Source organism: Phocoena sinus, chromosome 6, assembly GCF_008692025.1.
Source record: "Phocoena sinus isolate mPhoSin1 chromosome 6, mPhoSin1.pri, whole genome shotgun sequence".
Lineage (NCBI taxonomy): Eukaryota > Metazoa > Chordata > Mammalia > Artiodactyla > Phocoenidae > Phocoena > Phocoena sinus.
The window spans coordinates 1,335,734-1,351,313 of NC_045768.1; the positions used below are offsets into that span (position 1 = coordinate 1,335,734).

At 66.2% G+C, this 15,580-nt stretch overlaps 3 protein-coding genes across 6 annotated transcripts in view; 2 read left to right on the forward strand and 1 right to left on the reverse strand.

The window, feature by feature from the left end:
• The first annotated feature begins 126 nt into the window (after positions 1-126).
• On the forward strand, positions 127-8,837 carry CARD9 (caspase recruitment domain family member 9). 3 transcript variants are annotated; one of them, XM_032635357.1, is made up of 13 exons: positions 127-278; positions 1,682-1,885; positions 2,057-2,194; positions 2,853-3,157; positions 3,236-3,415; positions 3,515-3,658; positions 3,861-3,986; positions 5,476-5,667; positions 6,127-6,168; positions 6,453-6,501; positions 7,813-7,889; positions 8,388-8,470; positions 8,562-8,837. In XM_032635357.1, the coding sequence occupies exons 2-13, from the start codon at positions 1,702-1,704 to the stop codon at positions 8,659-8,661; spliced, it is 1,620 nt and encodes a 539-aa protein (XP_032491248.1). In that variant the 5' UTR covers positions 127-278; positions 1,682-1,701; the 3' UTR covers positions 8,662-8,837. The 3 variants fall into 3 exon arrangements, 2 of the variants coding, with proteins under 2 accessions (XP_032491248.1, XP_032491247.1); XM_032635356.1 differs by lacking the exon at positions 127-278 and adding an exon at positions 1,169-1,273; XR_004350410.1 differs by lacking the exons at positions 127-278; positions 6,453-6,501 and adding an exon at positions 1,166-1,273 and having other exon boundaries at positions 8,562-8,621.
• Positions 8,838-8,927: 90 nt separating this feature from the next.
• Positions 8,928-10,742, forward strand: DNLZ (DNL-type zinc finger). The gene is made up of 3 exons (XM_032635372.1): positions 8,928-9,258; positions 9,571-9,710; positions 10,478-10,742. The coding sequence occupies exons 1-3, from the start codon at positions 9,058-9,060 to the stop codon at positions 10,644-10,646; spliced, it is 510 nt and encodes a 169-aa protein (XP_032491263.1). The 5' UTR covers positions 8,928-9,057; the 3' UTR covers positions 10,647-10,742.
• Positions 10,743-13,141: 2,399 nt separating this feature from the next.
• GPSM1 (G protein signaling modulator 1) overlaps positions 13,142-15,580 on the reverse strand; it is a 30,583-nt gene continuing 28,144 nt past the window's right edge. For both annotated transcript variants that reach the window (XM_032635634.1, XM_032635633.1), the window contains one exon: positions 13,142-14,726. In XM_032635634.1, coding sequence (XP_032491525.1) covers positions 14,520-14,726 — 207 coding nt within the window. In that variant the 3' untranslated portion in view covers positions 13,142-14,519. The remainder of the gene's footprint in view (positions 14,727-15,580) is intronic.

Consider the following 15,580-nt stretch of genomic DNA (forward strand, 5'->3'; position numbering starts at 1 on the left):
AGCAGGAGCCGCTTTCCTCGGGAGCCGGCAGCTTCCACTTCCCTGTCCCCGCCTCCTGGGGCCGCCCTGCTTGGGCGAATCAGAAGGCAGCGCGGAGATGGTCCCCTGCGGGAGGACAGCCAGGCCTCCGTGTGGTTAAGCGGACCCATCAGGAAGTGCACGGCTTTCCCCCGGCCCCGCCCGCCCTCTGTCCCGGCAGCCCGGCAGTCCTGCCACACACTGAATCGGGCGGCCCAGGCTGACCAGTGTCCGGCTAGGTGCCCCAGGAGGACCCCGAGGTAGGCCGGCCTGGTGCCCTTGCTTCAGATGGCTGGGAAGCCGCTGTGGCCCAGCTCAGGCTTGGGGCGGGGAGCGGGGTCTGGAGCAAATACCCCAGGAGGGCATCAGGTGGCCTCGCTCTGCTGCCCTGTCCCCTTCACAGCCACCCGGTACCTGCTGGTCATTTCACTGGAATTAGCAGCAGGGCATTGTCAGGTGTGGGACGCGTGGACATCAGGCTAGGAAGGCGGGGACCGGGCCAGACACTCCAAAGACCCCAAGTTGCTGGTGTTTTCATTCAGTGCTTTGTCTGTTGCTGGGTGGGCGGGCTGACAGGGCAGCGCGAACCTGCTGCCAGCCGCGTCTCTAGGAGGGTGGCCCAGTCCCTTTGGGCTGGAAGCCGGTGTTTCCCACACGGGTCAAAGGCTCAGCCTGCGACGGCGGGGTCAGGGTCTCCGTCCCCACCGCTGGGAGGAGGCCACCACATGGCTGCTCCCGGCTCAGCCTGGCCCTGGAGAGAGTGGTTCCCCCACTGGTAGTGTAGAAGGGAATAGCGGCGGGCGGTTCCAGCGTAGATGGTCCCCTGTCGGAGAGCTGGCCTGACAGTCCCCAAGACTGCGGCCAAGAGCAGGCCTCGCCTGGGAGGCAGACAGGAGGAGCCTGGACGGCTGGTGTCCCAGAGGCTGGAGGAGGCACGGAGCTGCGTTCCAGGCCAGCCTGGGGTGACACAACCACCCCTCCCAGTGCGCCCGGGGCCCTGGCTCTCCCTCCACCATGGGCCGTCCACAGTCACCCTTCCTGGAGGGCACCCTGTCACCGAGCCTGACCCGGAGCAGGCCGGCCCGGCAGCTGCTAGGTGACTGTTGCATCACCAGCTGCGGAAGGAGAGGAGGGGACGGGAGGGGATGTGAGCAGGCACTGCCCGGCGAGGAAGGAGGCAGTCCCGCCAGCGCAGCCTGGCGCCTCGGGGGCTGGGGCTGGGATCTCTCCCCCGTGTGCCAGGGAGGTTGTGCTGGTAGGTGACGCAAACAGCTCCCTGGGTAAGGGGGCAGCCTCCCGCCTGCCCCGCAGCACTTTGGGGTGCTCTGGGGGGACAGGGCCAAAGGAGGGCCGTAGTGCAGGGGAGCGTGTTCTCCTAGATGCCACCTGACCCTGGAGCATCTCCACGCCGTTCCCCATGCTTATTGGGGTGACCCAGGGAGAGATAAAGCCCAGGGCGGCCAGAGGGGCGGGAGCAGGGCCGTGAAGGGCGATGCCCGGCGAGCCGATGGGAGGGAGCGGGGGCTTCTCCCTCTCTTGGCGGCCCCTCTCCTGGACGCCCCTGGGCTGGGTTCCTGGTCTGGCTCTGCCCAGAGCCCTGGCGGGTGAGGCGCAGGCCTGGCTCCTGGCAATGCCTGCTGCTCAGCCACGGCATCCCTCCCAGCCGCCTGCCCCGACTACGCCATGTCAGACTACGAGAATGAGGACGAGTGCTGGAGCGCCCTGGAGGGCTTCCGTGTGAAGCTCATCTCCATCATCGACCCCGCCCGCATCACGCCCTACCTGCGCCAGTGCAAGGTCCTGAACCCCGATGACGAAGAGCAGGTGCTCAGCGACCCCAGCCTGGTCATCCGCAAGCGGAAAGTGGGTCAGTGCCCATCCCCCACCCCCGTCCCCCGGAGGCCCCCTGCCCCGTCTGCCCGCAGCTGTGGTGCTTCACGCACAGCTGAGGCCCTGGGAGAGCCGTCCAGACCCCCGCCACTGCAGCCTCTTGGGGTTCTGCAGCCTTGCGTGCCCACACGTGTCCTCTGGGTCGCAGGTGTGCTCCTGGACATCCTGCAGCGGACTGGCCACAAGGGCTACGTGGCGTTCCTAGAGAGCCTGGAGCTCTACTACCCGCAGCTGTACAGGAAGGTCACGGGCAAAGAGCCCACCCGCGTCTTCTCCATGATCATCGGTGAGGAACGGGACACGGGCCTGGAGGCACAGGGCCCGGATGGATGGAGGGGCGGGGGATGGTGTGGGTTACAGCCGGCGGCCCCCTCCCCACCTGGTCCCCTCATGGATAAATCGCGTATGAAAGGAAGGGAGCGAGCCGTGTGTGGGAAGGGTGCCAGCTTTGGGCCCGGTCTGGGTGTCACTCCCATCCCACTCTCCTCCTAACGCTCGTGGAAGGAGCAGAGGCTGGAGGAAAGGGGGACCCGAACTCCGGAGTGGGGAGCAGGTGGGAGGTGGGGTGCACAGGCTGATTCTTGGCTCAGAGCCCCTCCTGCCCAGAAGATCATGTGACCCCGCTAAAGCCATGCCCGAGAGGCCAGGCCTGCTCGCCCCAGCAGCCCGTGAAGCGGCCCCGAGTCGCGTCCCCTGCCTCTCAATCAGGATGGTAACAAAATTAGACAAAGAGGGATGGATACCCAGATCCTGGGCTGCCCTGCCCTGCCCTGGAGTGGGGGGTGGTGACAGGGCTGGGAGGTGAGTTGACCTCCGGGACGGGGGGCAGCCGCAACTGGGAACTGACCCCTTGGCCGGGCTCCCCTGGAGCCGCTGGTCCTCAAGTGGAGGCCCGGGAGGGGCCAGGGGTGCCACGCGTCACGTGGCGCCCTCCCGGTTCGCAGACGCATCCGGGGAGTCGGGCCTGACGCAGCTGCTGATGAGCGAGGTGATGAAGCTCCAGAAGAAGGTGCAGGACCTGACGGCACGGCTGGGCTCCAAGGATGACCTCGTGAAGGAGCTGCGGGTGAAGGACAGCCTGCTGCGCCAGCACCGGGAGCGCGTGCAGAGGCTCAAGGAGGCCTGCGAGGCGGGCGGCCGTGAGCTCCAGCGCTGCAAGGACGAGAACTACGACCTGGCCCTGCGCCTGGCCCGCCAGAGCGAGGAGCGGGGCGCTGCGCTCACGCGTAACCGTGACCTGCAGCTGGAGGTTTCCTGCGCGGTGGGGCTCCTGGGGTGGGTGGCGGGCGCCGGGGTCCTGGGCTGGTGCTGACAGCCGGTCCCGCAGGTCGACGGGCTCAAGCACAGCCTCATGAAGGCAGAGGACGAGTGCTCGGTGGAGCGCAGGCACACGCTGAAGCTCAAGCACGCCATGGAGCAGCGGCCCAGCCACGAGCTGCTGTGGGAGCTGCAGCAGGAGAAGGCACTGCTGCAGGCGCGGGTGCAGGAGCTGCAGGCCTCCGTCCAGGTGGGGCCCCGGGGGCCGAGCCGGCGGGGCAGGCGCCAGGGGGCCGGCCTGGGCCTCCCAGCCCCGCTGTGCTGCCGCCCTCTCCCTTCGCACCCACAGGAGGGGAAGCCAGACCAGAGCAGCCCCTACGTCCAGGTGCTGGAGGAGGACTGGCAGCAGGCGCAGAGGGACCTCCAGGAACAGACCGCCACCATCTTCTCCCTGCGCAAGGACCTGCGCCAGGCCGAGGCCACGCGCGCCCGGGTACGCGGCGGGCAGGCGGGGGGTGCGCCCTGGGCCGACTGAGCGGGGCTCCACGTCCCTCCTTCCCCCCGCCTGGAGGCGAGGGCCGGCCTTCCGCCCCACCTGGCGCCCGCGCTCCCCGGGCACGTCGGGGCCCAGCTTCGGTCTGGAGCTCTGGGCCGGCGGGGCCACAGGCGGTTCGGCTGACTGCCGCCTCCCGCAGTGCATGGAGGAGAAGGAGATGTTTGAGCTGCAGTGCCTGGCCCTGCGGAAGGACTCCAAGATGTATAAGGACCGCATCGAGGCCATCCTGCAGCAGATGGAGGAGGTCGCCATCGAGCGGGACCAGGTAGGGGCCGCGCAGCCCTCCCCGGACGCAGTGGCCTTTCAGGGATGCAGTTGTCACGGTGGGTTTTCAGGGAGCACGGACAAAAGCAGTTCCTGCTCGTTTAGAAACGTGAACACTAATGAGTTAATCCCCTTCCTCCACCTCTGCCCCACCTGCTGCCAGGAAGTCCACGCTCCACCTTCTGCTGTACCTGCCAGACTTTTTCCAGCGTACTTGTAGTTTCGTTTTTGTTTTATAAAAGTGGAAGCTTTCTGACTCGTTCTGCAAAGACTTCTTTCGCTTAAAAAGCCACGGGCGCCTTGGCCGGCTGCACCCTTCTGGGTGGGGAGGCAGCGCCCCACGCAGGGCTGCACCTGCTTCTTCGTTTCCCATCACTTTCCTGTCACGGCTCGGAGTCGTTTCTGACAGCCACAGCTGTCGCTTCAGTCACTTTCTGGAGGGTGATCGGCAGTCTGTATCAGGAGCCTGAAGAGGTAGATTCCTTTTCCCCGGCAAACTCACTTCTAGAAAGCCCTCTCGTGGGAATAACAGAAACGCAGAGAAAGCCCGTCAGATGCGTGCTTCCCTCAAGGCCGTGGGCAGCAGTGCAGTCTGGGGCAGCAGGTGTGAAATGGGCGCAGCTCACCCAACAGGACAGCTCCTTCCCGGAGCTGCCCGAGCAGAGCCCCCGCTCTGCCTTGTGCATGGCCAGCAGGGGCGCGCAGCCTCCGGTGGCACCCAGGGCAGGCCACCCGCCCAGGGACGCTGGCACCTGGCCGCCGAGGTGAGTGGCAGGGTTTTCTCTGGTGGGTCCCGAGTTGGAAGCTGGCACAGAAATTCAGGATGTCCTGTTACTAATCCAGCCCTGGCTGTCGGGGTCAGTTGAGGCAGGGGTGTGTGTCAGCTCCTGGATCATTGCTGGACGCGAGGCTGGCTTCCTACAAGTGTGTCTCGCAGCCGCAGCCTCCTGGGCCTGTCACTGTAGGTCGTGGGCTGGCCTCCTGGGCTGACCTCAGTGCCCCCGCCATGGGGGACTGGCTCGATAAAGCGTGGGGTGTTCGTCTTAAAGAATGTTACATGGCTGTCAACAATCGTGTTCTTGATATCAAGCTGTACCCAGGAAGTACGAAACGCACGTGTGGGCACGTGAACACGGCTGAATGTGCCCAGCGAGCAGGACTTGAAGACCCTGCAGGGTCAGCAGGGGCTATTCTCAGCGGTATTATCTTCTTTATACTTTCTGAGCTGTCCACACTCTCCATTCTGAGCCTGTATTGCATTTCCAACCCCCAAAGCACGAGTGACATCCTCGGATAAGAAAGGGGAAGAGGCCAGCGCTGGCCCCCGCCCCGTCCCCGGCCGTGTTGCTGGAAACTATCCCAGGAGCACTGCTAGAAATAAGGCGGGCTGTGCTGAGAAGTGAGAGAGCCGGGAGGGGAAATGAAAGACCGGGGGTTGCGGGGGGGCAGGGAGACGGGCCGCGCCTGCACTGCCCTGCGCTGCCCCACAGGCCATCATGACGCGGGAGGAGCTGCACGCACAGCACGCCCGCAGCCTGCAGGACAAGGACGCGCTGCGGAAGCAGGTCCGCGAGCTGAGCGAGACGGCGGATGAGCTGCAGCTGCAGCTGTTCCAGCGCGAGGGCCAGCTGCTGGCGGCGGAGGGCCGCCTCCGGTGGCAGCAGCTGGACACGTCCGTCCTGGTGGGCCTCCCCCGGGGCCTTTACGGTGTCCCTCAGTAAGAGAGAGCCACGGCTCTGCCACGGTGGGGCTCTGGGGGTGCAGCCACATGGGGGCAGGTGTGTCCCTAGAGACTGCAGACCCCGGAGGAGGAGCCACCAAGGGGCCTGGGCCTGGCCTGGCTCGGCCACAGCTCTGCCGCTGGCTCTGGCAGGTCCCCAGACGTTCCTGAGGCCCTCCCTCCTCTGTAAGGTTGCCTGCCCACCGAGCCCTCGTGGAGGTGGGCTGCAGAGCTGGCATAGCTCAGGGCCTGGCAGGGTGTGGGGAGGGGGGAGAGGGGCGTTCTGGCCAGGGGCCAGGCCCAGCCATGGCCTGGAGAGGGGCCTCCCTGGAGGGTGGGCTGGCCTGGGACCCCACCCCGTGCCCTCGAGTGGCTCGGTCTCCCCACAGCCTGCTGACCGACCCCTCTTCTGTGACCACAGAGCTCCGACCTAGAGGACGGCTCACCGAGGAACTCCCAGGAGGTGAGTGTGACTCTGGGGGCGGGCCCAGGGCCAGCCTCACCCCGGACTCCCGGCCACAGCTTCTGCCGGACCACAGTCCCACTGGGTCCCTCAGAAGCTCTGGGAGCTCAGCCCACCACCGGCCATCCTCCCAACGCCCGGCTGGGCAGCGTAGGTCCCTCCCTGAGAAGCCGGTACAGGGGGTGACGGCGGTGGGGAGCGCAGCAGTGGGTGGGCAGCGCTGAGGGTCAGGTCCAGTCCTGGCAGACTGGTGGTCTAACCAGTTGCCCTTCTCTCTTGGGAAGCTCTCGCTCCCCCAGGACCTAGAGGAGGACGCCCAGCTCTCAGACAAAGGTGAGGAGGCGAGCGGCCTGTCCCGGAGGATCTGGCTAAGGCCTCCTTCTGGCCGCAAGCGGGCACCCGTCCCGACCTTCAGCACGCACACGGCATGACGCTGGCACCTGGGGACACGTGCCCCAGCCCTGGCCCATAGACCTCCACAACCCCACTTCACAGATGGGGACACTGAGGCCCAGAGGGATAAGCAACCCCCAAGGTTCCCCAGCCAGCAAACAAGAGCCCCACTGGCACCCGGGGCCCAGGCTTGCAGGTCCACGTCCCATCTCCCACCTTGAGAACACGCCTGGCCATTGCAGCCCACTCAGGCCCAGGGATTGCAGAGTGGAGGCACCCCGCCCTCCAGAGCAGGGAGCTGGGGAGGTAGCCACTACCAGGAAGTGGAACAGAGCAGGGAAGGAGGGACAGCTCAGGGTGACTGGGGCCTTAAGGTGGCAGGGGCGGGATCCTTCTGCCTGCCTGGGCACAGGACAGGGAGTGGCAGGGAGATGGCCCAGCGGGGATGACAAGGGGCTGGCTCTGAAGGTGGGTGTCAGACGGGAGTTTGGGAGGATGAGTGGTGGTGGGGGTGCCACCTCAGAGGTAGCGTGTGAAGCCAGATGGACTTCCTCGGCATCAGGCCTGACCCCAGCTTCTTGAGGGGGGCTGAAAGAGGAAGAGGCAGCAAATGGAGAAGTGGTTGGTCCCTCCGCTGCTGCCCAAAGACATGAACTTGAGGCCAGTGAGCCCCCACGTGGGGACAGGCGGGCAGGACCCGCAGGCAGCCAACGGGAGGGGAAGGCTGTTGGCCCAGCCGTCCTGGGAGCCCCAGCCCAGGGCTGGTGTGGCCCCTTGCGGGAGGTGGCGCAGGCTTCAGGGTCAGAGGCCAAGGAGGAGGGGAAGACCTGGGCCTGGGCCTTTCCCACCGCAATGTCCCCAAGACCTGGAAGCCACAGTCGCCCATCGTGGACAGTTTAGGGGAGCCAGCCCATCCGAGCACTTTTCCTGTGGGTCCTGAGCCCTGGGCCCATCCAGGCCCTGGCAGATGTGGAGGGAGCCCAGCAGCCTGCAGTGTTCTGCTCCCAACGCTGCAGTGCCCCAGCCCTGGCCCCTGCCCAGGGACGGGGCGCAGCATCTGCTCTGGAAGCCAGGAGTGGGAAGTGAGGTCTCTGAGCCCCAGTCCCCATGTCTGTACAATGGGAATGCTTGCAGGGTCCAAGTAAGGACCCAGAAGGTGGCACAGGACTGGCCCGGGCTAGGGGGTAGAAGTGCTGGTGAGCGTGATCCTGGCAGGTAGGCAGGACCAAAAGGTACAACTCTCCCTTGCAGGCGGCCCGGCCATCCGGGAGAGCCCTGAGCAGCCCTTTGTGGCTCTGCAGAAGGATCGGCTTTCACTGACCCCCAAGGTAAGGCTGCCTGGGGTCCCTGGAGCCCTGAGAGGCCCCCTGGTGTGGGTCTCAGTGTGAATGATAACGAACGAACGGGGAGAGTGGTTCCTCTACCTGGACGCCTGGGGGGTGATCACAAGGTCTCTGCCCATGGGCTCCTGGGTTGTGGTGTTTTGGAACGTGAAGCTGAGCCCCCTCCCTTCTTGGACGAAGCAGCGGGAGAGGGGGCAGGGAGCGGGCCCATCTTCTGGATGGGGCGCAGCGTTAACCTGAGTGGGAACTCGGCCTCACTGTCCACTGCACGGAGCCCGACGGCAAGGGGGCCGCACCAGACACTGTAGTAGAAGGAACACTGGCCTGGAGCCCATCCCTGCTGGCTGTGCGTGCGTCCCAGGCCAGTCCTGTCATCTGAGAGAAAGCGCGTCCCGCCCGCCCAGCCCCCAGTGCGCAGCCCCAGGGGCGGGGGTGGGGCCCACGCGGGCGCTGGCCGGAGCTTGAGCCTCGCTCCTCCCGCAGGACGCAGGCCTGAGCGGCGGGGAGCCCCCCGAGAAGGAGAAGGGGCGGCGGCGTCTCAAAGAGAGCTTCGAGAACTACCGGAGGTGGGCCCGCGTGGGCGGAGGGCGAGGGGGGCTAGGGAGCGGTGGCCCCGCGCACACCTGCGCCCACCTGCGCCGCCTGGGTCTCCCGCAGGAAGCGGGCCCTCAGGAAGATGCAGCACGGCGCGAGGCAGGGGGAGGTGGACTGGGAGAATACCACGGGCAGCGACAACACCGACACCGAGGGCTCCTAGCCGGCCCCTCCGTCCAGCCGCGCGTCGTGGGAGGAGGACACGGCGCCACCTGGGAGCTGCCTCGCTAGGCCGCCTCTTCCTTGGCGAGCACGGGCTTGTTCTATCTCTGTGTGATGCACACGCGTGCTGCAGTGTTAAAAATGCATCCCCGTCAATAAAAGACCGCGGTCCGGACACCACCGCCTCCGACGGTCTTGCTGCCGCGCGCACCCTCCGACCCCGCGCCGGCCAGCGCGCAACGCCTGCCGCCAGGGGGTAGCCGAGCGCTGCCCGCCGCCGGGACGGAAGCCGAACAGGGCCGCTTCCGTCGCGCGCCCGCTTCCGAGACGGCGGCGGTGTGGCCTCCGCGGGGCGGGGCGGGGCGGTCTCGGCTGCGCGGGGCGGCCGGCGGGCGGCATGGTGCGGGCGGCGCTGGGCCTCTTGCCGATACTGTTGAGCTGCGCGCGGCCCCGGGGGCCCGGCCTGAGGTGGCTGTGGGGGCGCGGGGCCCGCCTGGAGGCCGCGGGGAGAAGGCGGGCCTGGGGTTGGGGCTGGCGGCGCTTGAGCTCCGAGCCGGGACCCGGGCCGGCGCACTACCAGCTCGTCTACACCTGCAAGGTGGGCACGTGGCGGGGGCGGGGGCGGGGGCGGGGCCGGGGCCGGGCCCACACCTGCGCCTGGCGCAGGACGGCGCTGCGGGACGGCGAGGAAGTGTGAGGTTGTCCTCAGGGGGCGGGGCCTTCCAGGAGAGGGGTGGGGCTATCGCTCGGGGGGCGTGTCCTTCTGGGAGAGGGCGGGGGGCATGCGGGGGTGTGGCTAATCCGGGGGCGGGGCCTTCCAGGAGTGGTGGGGGTATCGAGGGGGGGAGGGGGCGGGTCCTTCTGGGAAGGGCGGGGCGGGAGCAGGGCTTCACCTCATCCTCTTCACCAGGTCTGTGGGACCAGGTCCTCCAAGCACATCTCCAAGCTCGCCTATCACCGGGGTGTGGTCATTGTGACCTGCCCTGGCTGCCAGAACCACCACATCATCGCCGACAACCTGGGCTGGTTCTCGGACCTGTATGGGAAGAGGTGAGGCTACCTGGGAAGGGTTGGGGACAGAGATCTATATTCCAGGCTGGCCTGGTCCATCCTGAGTCTGGAGCCCCACCCAACCTCCCTGGGGCACCGTCCTTCTAATGAGGATTACAGAGCCCACATCTCCAGCCCAGCTTCCTTATCAATGCAAGAGATGTAGTTAAATTTGAAATTCAGATAAAACACAAGTAACGTTTTAGTAAAAGTATGCTCAAGTTTGGAACATGTTTTGACTTGCTAAATCTTCCACCCTAGATCAGCTCCTTCAGCCTGGTTCACTGCCTGACTTCTGCCCTCACTGACAGCCTCTGGGGGCAGGTAGGACCTGGTTACATGTCAGGGCCACGGGCCTACCCTAAAATGAGGGTGTCAGACTAGGTTGACTCAAAGGCAACAGCTTGCCTTTCACTCTGTGGTTCCTTCACCCTACTAGGCACTCCTTCCTGAGTGCCTGCTGTGGGGCAGGGATCCTAGCATGCAGCTTTCTTGTTCTCTGCTGACACTGGTTGGTTGACTGCACCAGACTTGGGGGGGGCGGGTGTGAGGTGGAGTGGTCAGGGCCCTGGGGCTGCAGGGTCAGCCTCACCACCTTGTGGAGAGCAGTGGGGGGGCAGTGGTCAGGAGCCTCCTGGCTGCATGGCCCTGATACCACACCAGCACAGGGACTCGTGTACTCGAGCCTGGCCTAGGGTGCCCTCGAGGGACCAAGACGCAGGACAGCTTCGGGGCCTGGAGTGTCAAGGCACCTCCGTCTTTCTCAGGAATATTGAAGAAATCCTGGCGGCCAGAGGGGAGAAGGTACGCCGAGTGGCTGGTGAGGGGGCCCTGGAGCTCGTTTTAGAGGCTGCGGGGCCCCCCAAATCCACCACTGCTATGGAAGGGGCTGAGGACCAGGATCCCACCCACCCTGGCAACAAAGAGGCCAGCTGACCTGCCTTGTGCCTCCAAGAAGGATGCTCCGGCCCTGAGCCACTCTGGACTTGCCTGTTTCTATCAATAAACCAACATCACTTGCAGATGCGGGGACCTGGGGCTCTCGTGTCATCCCTGGTTCTGGAGTCAGAATGACTCACAAGAAGCCCCTCCAGGCTGCAGGCCAGGGCCTCCTGTGGCTGCTGGCCATGTCTGAGTGGGAAGGGGCTGGATGTGGAGTCTGAGCCCCTCCTGGCGGTGGCTGTGTGGCCTCGGGCAGTCACTTTGCCCCTCTGAGCCTTCGTCTTCCTGTCTGCGGGTGGAGATGCTCACGGCGCCACCTCGTCAGGAGTATAGGTGGAAAGATGGGACTCAGGACGGGCACGGGGTGGCTCAGCCCCGCCCCGCCCCCAAGTGTCAGGGCCCCGATGTTTTGTTTTGTTTTTTGCCACGCCACGTGGCATGTGGGATCTTAGTTCCCCAACCAGGGATCAAACCCGTGACCCCTGCGCTGGAAGCGGGGAGTCTTGACCACTGACGGTCAGGGAAGTCCCAGGGCCCTGATCTCGATGGCCCGTTAGCCACTGTTCTTCCTGGGAGTGGGGTCAGCACCCCCAAGACCCACCGGGGGTCCTGTCCCTCTGGCCAGACACAAGGAGGCCCCGTAGATCCTTCTGTGGCGCCTGCCGTCTCCTCGACGCCCCCTGGATGGCACTGGTGAGCCGGTGCCAACCTCAGCCCTGACCCTTGGCCACTGGCCAAGCCAAGTCAGCAGGCTGAGCTGCTCACGGTGGCTGCAGGCGGGCCAGGCGGCCATGGTGGCCAGCGGAGTGGGAGCTGGGCTGCTGTGGGCCTGGTGGTGGGCCGCTCCCTCCCCGGGGCTGTGCAGTTTGTCTCCCAACCTCGTTTGACCGCCTTCTCAGGATGTTCCTGTGTTTATGAAAGCATGTTTATTTCCAGAAGTGTTCTGGGCTGTGTGACCTTCAACATTAATCACCAGCCACAATCTCGCAGGATCCGAGCTCCTGACGGCCGCCCCCGTCAGCACGGGCCTCGGCACTGTTCTCCAAGCGCCGGCAGCTCGTGCTCCGGCTCGAATACCCCCCGTTCTTCCCGTGGTGAACAACCCCCTATTATCCTGCCCAGAGCCTCCTGTGACATTTGCGGAGTCAGTCATGGCGGACGAACCAGCCCCGGGCGTGCTCCTCCACGGAGGCCCCGAGGGACCCGCTGGCCTTGAAACGCCAGAGCAGCGGGGCCTCGCTGCCGCCACAGGGTTGGAACTGGATGTGGGGAGGCCCAGGGAGCTGGCCGGACTCTGAGAACGCAGAGCGGGGACCCAGGAGGGCCACGCAGGCCAAGCCCTCCTTCCGTGGGCGGTCTGGACATGGCTGCTCGCCACATCTTTTTATGGTCTGCTTTCTGACGTTTTGACATCTGGGCCCTCTGACCCTGGAGAGCTGGTCAGTTCCTGGACACGGCTGGGCGAGTGCACCCAGGGCAGGTTCCGGACGACTCGGGCAGCCCCTCTGCCCAGAGCCACTGAAGACCTCACCGGCCGAGCAGGCCTGCTGGCCCTGCCTCACTGTTTCTTCCCACAGAAACCACAGGAAAGGCTCCGGCCCACTTTTCCTCCCCTGCCTCCTGACCAACCCTGGTGCCTCCCCATGTGGCCCCCGCCCAGCCGCCGTCCATCTCCAGTCCCTTCTCAAGGTACCCCTGGCTCTTTCCACCACCCCCCAACTATCTTCCCTCCCTCGTTCCTGGCCAGGACCCTCTCCAAATGGTCAGATTAGGGAATCTGGGCCAACCTCCTGTGATCCTGTGACAGCACGTCCCCAAGTGTAGTCTTCTAAAGACAGCTTGATGGGCAACGCCAGGTTCGAGGACATCAAACAAACTTCTTCCTGCAGGACTTCTCAGAGCCTTTAGTGTCCTGGCCTGGCTGTGAGCCACTGAGAGGCACGGTGCCCCGCAATATTTCCCGGAGCACTGAGAACTTTCCAGGGTGGGGGGTTGGGGGCTCTACCCTTCCCCGTATGGGCCTTGTTCTCAACCACCCTCCCTTTTCTTTACCTCACCCAGGAGAGGCTGCAGGATGGCAGGCTCGGTAGGGAGGCCTGGGGTTCCCTGTGCCCCGCTGGGGGCTGCCCCACACCGCACTCCATGCCTTCCGGCAGCCTCGTCTCGGCACCAGAGCTCCTCTGGGAGGGGAACGTGGGGCTCAGGGCTGAGGTGTGGGCTTTGGAGGACACTTGGGCTCCTACACCAGCACCCTCACCGGCTGCGTGTCCCTGGGATTGCCGCTTCACCCCTCTGAGCCCTAGCCCCGCCCCCCGATAAACGCAGCAGGGACCGAGCCCGGGTGCGGGGGTGGGCGGGAGCAGGGCCAGCCTGGGGGGCAGGAGGCGCCAGGCCCTTGGCACGGTGCAGGCTTGCTCGCCCAGGTGAACGAGTCACTGGGCCTCTGAAAGCACCAGCACCTGTGCCAGCCCTCATCCTGACACGACAGCTTTCGCTTGGCAGACTTTATTTTTTTCAGGAAAAACAGAAGAACAAATGTACCCCTTGGGTTGGAAAGGACCCCTTGACAACATGGCAAACACACGTGTGAGCAATAAATACGCACGTACATTCGGGTGTGTGGGGCGGCCAAGCAGGAGCCTGTGCTCTGACCTCTGACCCCACACCTGCCGCCCTACCCTCGCCCTCGGGGGCCCCTCCGCCCAGAGCGCCCCGGGCTGTACTGTACCGAGGGGCGGGGGCCCAGCGGCCTCCCCAAGCTCAGAGGGCGCGACCTGGGGCTGGGTGAGGCGCCACGCAAGAGGAGGGCCGCCTGGGGGCCGTGGGGCTGCGGCTCGACCCAGGGACGCTCCAGGAGAGCTGGAGGTGGGCCCTACAGGAGGTGGGCTGAGATGGGGGGTTCTGGGCAAGGGCGCCGGCCACGGTCTCCCCAGAGGCCTGTCTCCTGCCCAATCCCGAGGGCCGACTCACCCCACGGGAGAAGGCGTGATGTCATCTCGCCCCACGGTGGGGTTGAGGGCTGGGTGCTCACCACGGCCACAGAGCTGGAGCCCTCGCACCTGCCGCCCACCCTGGCATGGTCAGGGTGCAGACCCCTACCAGCTGGTATTCCCAGAACCGGGCCGGCTCAGTTCCTGGGCTCCTGGGCTTGGAGCTGAGGAATGTGGAGCTCGCCCCCTTCCCTCCCCGCCCTGCCGGCTCAGGAGCACATGCCTGGTGGGGCTGGGGACCCCACGTAGGAGCCACTGCCTCCACTGCCTGGCAGGCTACAGGCTTCCTGGGACTGGCCTCCTCCTCCAGGCCGGGTAGGAGGGAGGGGGGAGGGGAGAGGGGCTGGGAGGGGACCCTCCCCAGGGGTGAGGCCGGCTTCAGGAGGACAGAAACACCCGTGCCGCTGGTGGCCCCAGAGAAGAGGCTTCAGAGACACCTTTGGGGGTTGGGGGTCAGCGGGGTTTTCACATTTGGCCGGGCGGGGGGCAGGGCGGGAGCGTGGAGGTCTGGACAGCACCGGGCTTTGGGGCCGACATGCTGAAGGCCCGGCCTGGGGCAGGGGCGGGGCGAGGGCGGGGCTGGGTGGGGCAGGCCTGCAGGAAGCTTCGTACCTACCGCAAGGGGCCGTCGCAGGACAGGAGTGGGCCCTGGCCCGAGCCAGTTGCCCTGGGGAGGGGACGCCACGGGGGCCGCGTGCCCAGTGTCCGGCTCAGTGAGATGGGCTGGGTGGCTCAGAGCCTGCCCTCAGCTGTGGCCTCGGGAGGATTTGGCTTCACGGGGGGTGCTGTGGGCATCCTGGACATTTGTGAGCTCCCCCGGGCCGCCGCCCCGGTCCAGGAGCGGGGGTGGGGCGGGCCCGGCTGTGGGTGCGAGGCCTTAGCTGGCGCCGGGCTGGCACTGCTGCCGGGGCTCGGGGGGTCCGCCCACCTCCTGCTCCGGGCTCCCAGCGAGGTCCACCCGCTGCTCGTCCATCCGCTTGGCCTGGACCCTCTGGATGAGGCTGAAGAAGTCCTCGTCGGGCATGGTGGGGCCACGGGGCAGCACGTCCGGTGGCGGGCAGCGCTGGTCGTCGATCCTGGAGGACTGGGCAGACATGGACACGTGGGTCGGCGGCCTCGCTTCCCCAGGCCTTGGAGGGCCCAGCCCGGCGCCTGGGCCCGGCGCTCAGAGGCCCCAGGGACAACTCGGCAGCAGTGCCAACTCAGGAGGGCCTCCCTGGGAATCAGCTCCAGGGCACAGCTGGGAGCCCTGACCCCGAGAACGGCCTACCCGGCGGGCGAGCTGCTGTGGTAGCCTCCCAGGCCTGCTCCTAAGGCCGCCAGACCGTGGTGTGTTCACGAGCCCCAGGGACAGGACGGGGCTGCAGCTCCCGGAGCTCGTGGTGCCGAGACCCCCAGGGCCCCCTCGGGTCAGGGGGCCGGGAGCCGGCATAGCCTGTGGGGCGTGCGTGCGTGTGGGCGGGGGTTCTCGGTAGGGGCTGCTTTTCAGGCTCCTTGGACTCTCCCAGAGTTGCACTTTCCTCTCCTCCGTGGGAAGGAATGTCACATCTGGAAACCTTCCAGCTTCCTGCACGGGGGCGGGGGCTATGAGGCTGCCCCCTCCCCAGCCATTTCACTGAGGGTTTCCTGACCCTGAAACTCCACCTGCAGTTCTGCCCCACCCAGACTGGTGGGTGGCTGCACCCCATGGTGTCGGCCAGGCCCCTCCTGCCCTCTGCAATCTGGGGGTGCTGCCTGGCTCTCGGTTTTCTCCATCCGAATGTGGAAGGCTGGAGGAATACCCGGTGACGCGCCCGGCTCCAGGCTCCTGCACTGTAGGGAGGGGCCAGCCTGAGGATGTCCTGGGGTGACCTACTCAGGGGGCCCAGGAGGAGCCCCATGGGTCTGAGCACCCACGGGCACTCAGAGACACTGGCTGAGCCAGCCTGGGGTCCAGTC

Excerpts from the sequence above, each read along its gene's own strand:
- CARD9 (XM_032635357.1), top strand. The coding sequence starts at position 1,702 with ATGTCAGACTACGAGAATGAGGACGAGTGCTGGAGCGCCCTGGAGGGC. Across the intron at positions 3,158-3,235 it reads ACCGTGACCTGCAGCTGGAG|GTCGACGGGCTCAAGCACAG; the intron begins GTTTCCTGCGCG and ends CCGGTCCCGCAG. Across the intron at positions 3,987-5,475 it reads TCGCCATCGAGCGGGACCAG|GCCATCATGACGCGGGAGGA; the intron begins GTAGGGGCCGCG and ends GCTGCCCCACAG.
- DNLZ (XM_032635372.1), top strand. The coding sequence starts at position 9,058 with ATGGTGCGGGCGGCGCTGGGCCTCTTGCCGATACTGTTGAGCTGCGCG. Across the intron at positions 9,259-9,570 it reads AGCTCGTCTACACCTGCAAG|GTCTGTGGGACCAGGTCCTC; the intron begins GTGGGCACGTGG and ends CCTCTTCACCAG. Across the intron at positions 9,711-10,477 it reads TCGGACCTGTATGGGAAGAG|GAATATTGAAGAAATCCTGG; the intron begins GTGAGGCTACCT and ends CGTCTTTCTCAG.